General features: G+C 54.8%; 1 protein-coding gene across 2 annotated transcripts in view; it reads left to right on the top strand.

Annotated features, from left to right (window-relative positions):
- The first annotated feature begins 3,200 nt into the window (after nucleotides 1-3,200).
- ITGB5 (integrin subunit beta 5) overlaps nucleotides 3,201-6,483 on the top strand; it is a 40,946-nt gene continuing 37,663 nt past the window's right edge. Inside the window, exons 1-2 of one of the 2 annotated variants that reach the window (NM_204483.2) lie at nucleotides 3,201-3,396; nucleotides 6,210-6,295. In NM_204483.2, coding sequence (NP_989814.2) covers nucleotides 3,285-3,396; nucleotides 6,210-6,295 — 198 coding nt within the window. In that variant the 5' untranslated portion in view covers nucleotides 3,201-3,284. Of the gene's footprint in view, nucleotides 4,972-6,209; nucleotides 6,296-6,483 lie in introns of both variants that reach the window. The other variant, XM_040703246.2, reaches the window with a different exon arrangement.

Below are 6,483 nucleotides of genomic sequence, written 5' to 3'. Positions count from 1 at the left end.
TGCTTTGCTCACTCTGCAGCTCGGCGGGGTCCCTGCCACGAGGTGGTGCTCACTCTTCGCAGTTGCAGAAAAGGCCTCCAGAAACGCAAAACCTTTTAATGGACAGCTGAGCTGGGGCTAACCATTAACAGGCACAGCATGCTGCTGATTTTAACCCTCTCCTGCACCCCAGCCTTAGGAGCCCTGATGCCCGTTCCTCTGATGAACTCCTTAACCTCAGGGATGGGGACGTATTTCTTGGGGTGGCCACAGAGACCCTCCATCACCCTATCAGATCAGCGCTTCAGTAACCCCTCCATGAAAAGCTATTCAGGCAGCCAAGTGCCCCCCAGCCTGCCCATCTTCCCCACACTGCACCTGGAGCTGTGTGTATTGCATCCAAAGTTGGATCCACCGGCACTGTCTGAAGGACTCATGTTGAAGCACTTGGCTCTTTTGGGGGCATCTTGCTCTTTTAGGGGCGTGAGAACGATCTCTCCCATATACCTCCCTCATTCCCCAGCCTGGCACTTGGTGCACACCCCATGGGATACCCACCAAGGGATGGTTCGAGGCACAGAGATTTATTCTGCCCCCCCCCCTCCCCCCTTCCTTTCTTTTTTAATTACATGCAGGAGAGGGACAGAACTCGGAAACAAGTTTTCAGGTACCCTCCTCTGCTGCCCTGCGTTTCTGCAATGTTTCCTCTGGGCAGCAGGGAGTGCTGGTGTTGCTCTTCAGTAACAGAAGACTGAGGCTGGTCCTCAGATGGTGAATATATACATATTTAAAGGAAGCAGCGGCGTGAGCAGCATCGTTAGCTGTAGGAGAACACTCTGTTTAAGAAAGAACAAAATTCATGATGGAGTTATTTATATTTAATTATCTATTTTGCATGTGATTGTTGCCTATTGCTGCCATCTGACATGGATGTTGTCTGAGTAGGAATTTGTTGTAGATCCCATGCGAAAAGCAGGAGGCAACCCTTTTCCATCGCTGCAGGGAAGCCCTGTTGGGAAGGCAAAGCCCACGGTGTTTGTCTGCACTCCCACCTCCATGGCATGATCAGGCCCTACCCTGAATGGGGACCACCATTCTGCTTAGATTGGTGCAAAAAGAGGGATCAGCTTTGGGAACCTAGAATGTCTTCAATGACACAGGGTGATGTAGACGTGAACCAGATGCTTTTATCCACCCTTCCTGCCATGAGGGAGATAGGACAATGCAAACGTATCTTTAATACACCCAAAGTGTCATTGATAAACCAATTGATTTGTTTTGCCTGATAACTGCAAAACCAAAGGACTGGTTTGTAATTATCTCACTTGGAAGATGCACTGAATTGCATCCTACTTGCACCACACTTCGAAACACGAGAGATAAGAAAACAAAGATCAGGGCTTTCTAACCAGCTGTTTCCTGTCCCCCATCCAGCAGAATGGGTGATGATACAAACCAAGATCATGGGACTCCACGGCCCCTAAATTCTTGAAGGAAGTAGAGAGGTCTCAGTCCCCCGGATTGAGTAATCCCTGGGAATTGGCACATTGTAAGCAGGGGAGAAAAGACACAGGCAGCAATGGGCTGTGTCTGAAGATCAAAGCTGATGGAGCCCTGCTTTGGGTTCCCAACCCAAACCTGTAGAATCACAGAATGATTTGGGTCGGAAGGGACCTCAAAGACCATTTAGTTCCAACCCCCTGCTGCAGAACAAGGTTGCCAACCGCCAGATAAGGCACTAGATCAGGCTGCCCAGGGTCCCATCCAACCTGGCCTTCTTTGTATGATGCTTTTGTCCTTGGTAACCTTGTTATTATACCGAATCTGTTTTCTTGGAAGCCCAACAGGAAGATGAAGGCCTTGTGTGGTTTTGCTCACGGAGGCCCTTCAGAGCAGCTGCAACTCCTCTTGCTCTGCAAGTAAGGGTGGAAGTGCAGTGCTGGCTTTGGAGAAGGGTGTCAAGGTAGGCAAGGGATGAGGGACCCTCACTCTTGAGAATGAGATGAGTGCAGCTCTCTCACACCATCTGTATATATTTGCAACCATATATACTTGTGCATGTATACATTAATGTATACATTATATGTGCATGTATACATCTGTTTACAGAAAGGTTGCCTTCTATCCAGGGATGGAGGAACTGCAGTGGGAAATGCTGCTCTGTGTGCATCAGAGGAGCTCTGCAGCCACACCAGGAGTTACCGCCCCAGGACAGCACACAAACGTGGTGTGGCCCAATGGTCTGGGGGTGCTGAAGAAACCAGCAGTGCATATGAAGGCATGGGAACTGAGGATGCGTGTCAATCAAACCTAAAGGTGAGATCCAGTAGATAAGCCGTTGAATTGGCATGAAGGTCTGCAGGCCACGGGTAGTAGTGCTGCTATAAACTACCCTTGGAATCAGCCGTCAGCTTGACAGCTGATTTATGATTTGCCTTAGAAGCAGGAGCAGAGCCTGCCAGCAGCCCAAACGCTGCCATAAATCCGCCGTTGCCCTTAGATCTGAAGTGTCCATGTCCCATCGAGCTGCAGACAGACCCAGAGCTGGAGGGAAGGCACAGCTCGGCTCACAGCCCTCCGCCAGATGGACGTTGTTTGTTTGTCAAAAATCCCTGAAGCAGGAAAATGCCACGTATCGGGGGGCAGTGACCGGGAGGGAATGAGTGCCAGCCCAGCAGCGAGCAGGCGCAGAGGTGGGTGTGCCCGTGCTACAGATGCATGTGTGCATATATATATGTGTGCGTGCACGTGGCTGTGTCCGGTTGTGACAGTGTGCATCACGGAACGACTTGAGTTGGAAGGGCCCTTAAAGGCTATCTCGTTCCAGTTGTGCACGACGCTGCCACCCGCTACGTGCATGTGTCTCTGCGAGCTCCGCACGGAGGTGTGCATACACCAGCCCGAGCGTACACGCACGCGTGTATACATTCGCACGTGGGTGTCTGCACGTGCATGCGCGACACGCGCACGTGTGCAAGCACATGCGAGCACGCACGTACACACTTGCACCAGCGCGGCCCCTTGCACAACCACGCACAGGAGCCCGTGCGATCGCCCGCGGCCCCGCTCCGCTCCCCGGCTCCGGGCTCCGCCTCCCCGCTCCGTACCCCGACCCGAGCGCGGCCGAGCGGCGGCACCAGCGGCGGGCGGACCCCGGCCGCTCCCCGCCGCCCGCCCCGGGCAGCCCCAGCGCCGCCCCCGCCGCCTCCTCCTCCTCCTCCGCCGCCGCCGCCGCCGCGGCCGCACAAAAGGCGGCGGGGAGGGAGGGAGGCCCGGCGGGAAGGGCAGCCCCGGCCGCCCGCACTATGCCCCGCCGAGGGGGGCTGCCGGCCCCCGCCGCCGCCCGCCGGCCCCCCCCGCTCCTCCGCCTCCTCCTCCGCCTCCTCCTCCTGGCCGCCCCGCTGCAGCCCGGCAGAGGTAAGGGCCCCCGAGCCGCGGCCGCGCGTTGGGACGAGGAGTTAACTTTCTTTTGCTTTGCTTTCCTTTGCTTTGCTTTGCTTTGCGTTCCCCTCCGCCGGCCGGCTTCATCAACCCCGCTTCCATGTCTGCCCGGTGCGTGCCCCTGCGGCGGGGCTGTGCCCGCATCCCTGTGCGGAGGTCTCCGTCGGAGCCCCTCCCGGTGGTGCTGCTGGCGCCGGTCCTCCGCGGGACCCCGAGCTCCTCGAGTCCCGTTCTGCCTCTGGAATCTCACCGGGGCACCGCGGAACGGGTTGAGTTGGACCTGATCCCGTCGAGCCTGGCCCTGGGCACCTCCAGGGATGGGGCATCACCAGCATAAGTAAAGCGATCCTTTCCTCGTACATAGCTGGGTGAAGCATAGAGCATATCGCTTTTCTCCTCCCCAGCAAGCTACTGCATTCATCCCGCAGTTTGGAGGAGCTGCCCGGACAGGGTTTTCTTGCAAAACAGGTTTAAAATGCGGTCTGATTGCCCGGAGCATCTTCACGAGTAAAACTGTGGTGTACCTTTCGCGAGGGATTCCCATCTCGCTCTGCATCGTTGGTGTTATGTATTAAAATCTCAGCAGCCCGCTGGGAAGCGCTGCCTTCCCCGGCTCAGTGGGGCTGCTGTGGCTCTGTCTGAGGGCAGGATGGGTCCAGAGATGCTGTCTGAGCCTGCTGGGTCCTTCTGTACAATGCAGTTGAGGTTTAGGAGCTCGTGGCATCAGGGCAGATGTATACACGGAGTGCAGCTTGGCAGTACAGGGGGTGGATTTATCATCCTCCGGAGAAATCCCAGCTAAATCCTGGGTGGAATTTTTTGCATTGCGTGAAGTTCAGTGGAAAGGAGTGGCTTTGTTAATGTGGTGGAGGGAGCTGAGTTTCTTCTCCTTGCCCGGTGGACGAGCACAGGCATCCTCAGGTCCTTCCTTTGCCTGGTTCAGTGTGATCCAGCATGAAATTCTGCACCGAACTGGGTGCAGCAAAGATCATCACTGGGAAAGCACTGTGCCTTTGTGCTCCAGCTCAGAAAGATCAGCTTGCACCCCCAGTCCAGCAGCTTAACAGAGCTGAATTTTCACAACAGTGCTGGAAATGTTTTGGTTTTGCTCCCAAGTAGGGAAAAGACCCCCAACAAATACCCCTGGAGGAATGTTCCACGGAGCGCTGCGCCACGGCTGGCCTTTGGTTGTGGCACCCAATGGACCGGAGGAGACCTCGGTTTTCATTCAGACATCGCTGTGGCCAAGTAAACATTCTGAAACCCATCAGTCAGGAACAGAGATAAATGCTGTCCTATTTCCAGGCGGATGGGCAGGGAAGCCTGCTGGGTAGCTGGGGTGCAGGGATTGGCTTCAGAGAGGGGTTTTGGAAAGGCTTTAGTCAGTGCTGGAAGCCATTGCAGCTGTAGGGCTCGGAAGTGTGAGTGTTAATCTCCCTGCACGCTGTAACTGCTGAACAAGCCGCCTTTTGCTTTCTGTTACATCTTTATACTTAGTGCCCAGGAGCTGAAACACAACTTCTCAATGTGAACGAGGAATGAGACACATGGGTATGCGCTAACGGTCAGCAAGAAAAAAAATTAATAAGCCCCTTGTTCAGCCCACGGGAAAGCCAGCAGCCTGCCTGAATGAAAGCCATACAGCCAGCACAGCTCCGCAGCCTGCGCTGGGCTGAACCACCTGGCAGGGCACAGCCAGCCTCAGTGCAGGACCGGGTCATGCCATAGGGGTGGCTTTGGAGCGGGGACAGCAGTGCCTGTTCGTCTGCTCCATGCTTGGGCAGGTCCTTGCCCCAGGACAAAAACCTGCGCGTGGACATCAGCGAGTCTGCATGGTCTGCACGTGGCATCCTGCGGCACTTGCAGCCCTCCAAAAATAGAGACTGGACACTGCTCTTATTGACATCCGGGAGGGAAAAGAATAGCGGGCTCCCGGTTCACGCCCAAGGCATTTCGTGGAGAGTCTGCAGCCCCTGGGCTGGAAATTAGTTTAATTATGTATTGACAGTGGATGTTAAGAGCTGCACCCCGGGCAGCTGGGGCATCAGTGCCATTGAAGGGCACATTCCTCGCCCCAGGCTTGGTTAAACAAGCTGCTGCATTCAGAGCCCCGTGCCACTGACATTGGGTTTAACTTGCACCATTCTGCTTTATATTGAAATCCTCTCCCAGCCCAGATGCTGGATGTTTGCAGATGGGAATAGCTGTGTACCCAGAGTAGAAAGCAGTGTCCCTGGTCGGCTGCACGGAGCCCTGCTGACGGTGTGGCCATTGGCCAGCCCAGCCTGGGTATCGTGGGGAAGTGAATCCTGTCATAAGTAAAAGCAATTCGTTGTGACAGCAGTCAGCTGTGGGAATCATCAGTGGGGAGGCGGATATCTTCTAAGGCTGCTTTAGGATGGAAATGCTGAGAGGGGGCTGGGTGTGCCTAGTGTGACTTTAAAGCCAGTGTCCCAGGGGTTTGGGGACAGCCACTTTTGGGCCACTGGCACAACTACTGCATTGTCAGCAGCGTCATTTCCTTCTTTGATTAACCAGACATCACCTGAAAAAGAGGGAAGAGTAATCACTAGAATCATATTTCAGTGGTTCTCAGCTCCCCCAAAGCCAATTTCTGGCCTTTTAAAATATATCTTGGCAAAGGAAAAGAAACCAAGACCTCCAAAAAGGATAGGAGGAGAGATTTATTCTCCTCCATCCTTTTAGCATGGGAGGTTCTCTGCTCATGACACCGAACTTGCAGTGCATTTAGCTCCACCCACCCCGTTCTCTGTCCTTTCTTGTTGTAGGTCTCAACCTGTGCACGAGTGGAAGCGCCTCATCCTGCGAAGAGTGTCTCCTCATCCATCCCAAATGTGCGTGGTGCTCCAAAGAGGTACGTTCCTTCTTCGGCTCCTTCAGCTGCCTCCCCCTTCGCATGGGGCACTGCCACTGCATGGGCTCAGTTGCAGGGAGCTTTGCTGGAAAGCACGCTGCCCTGGCTGCCATCCCAGTACACGCTGCGTGGCCTGCAACAAAGGTAAATCCCCTCTGTGAGTCTGCTGTGTTGTTTCAGGAGACTGC

The sequence above is a fragment of the Gallus gallus genome, chromosome 7 (assembly GCF_016699485.2).
Source record: "Gallus gallus isolate bGalGal1 chromosome 7, bGalGal1.mat.broiler.GRCg7b, whole genome shotgun sequence".
Classification (NCBI taxonomy): Eukaryota; Metazoa; Chordata; class Aves; order Galliformes; family Phasianidae; genus Gallus; species Gallus gallus.
This window is presented reverse-complemented; position numbering and strand designations above follow the sequence as displayed.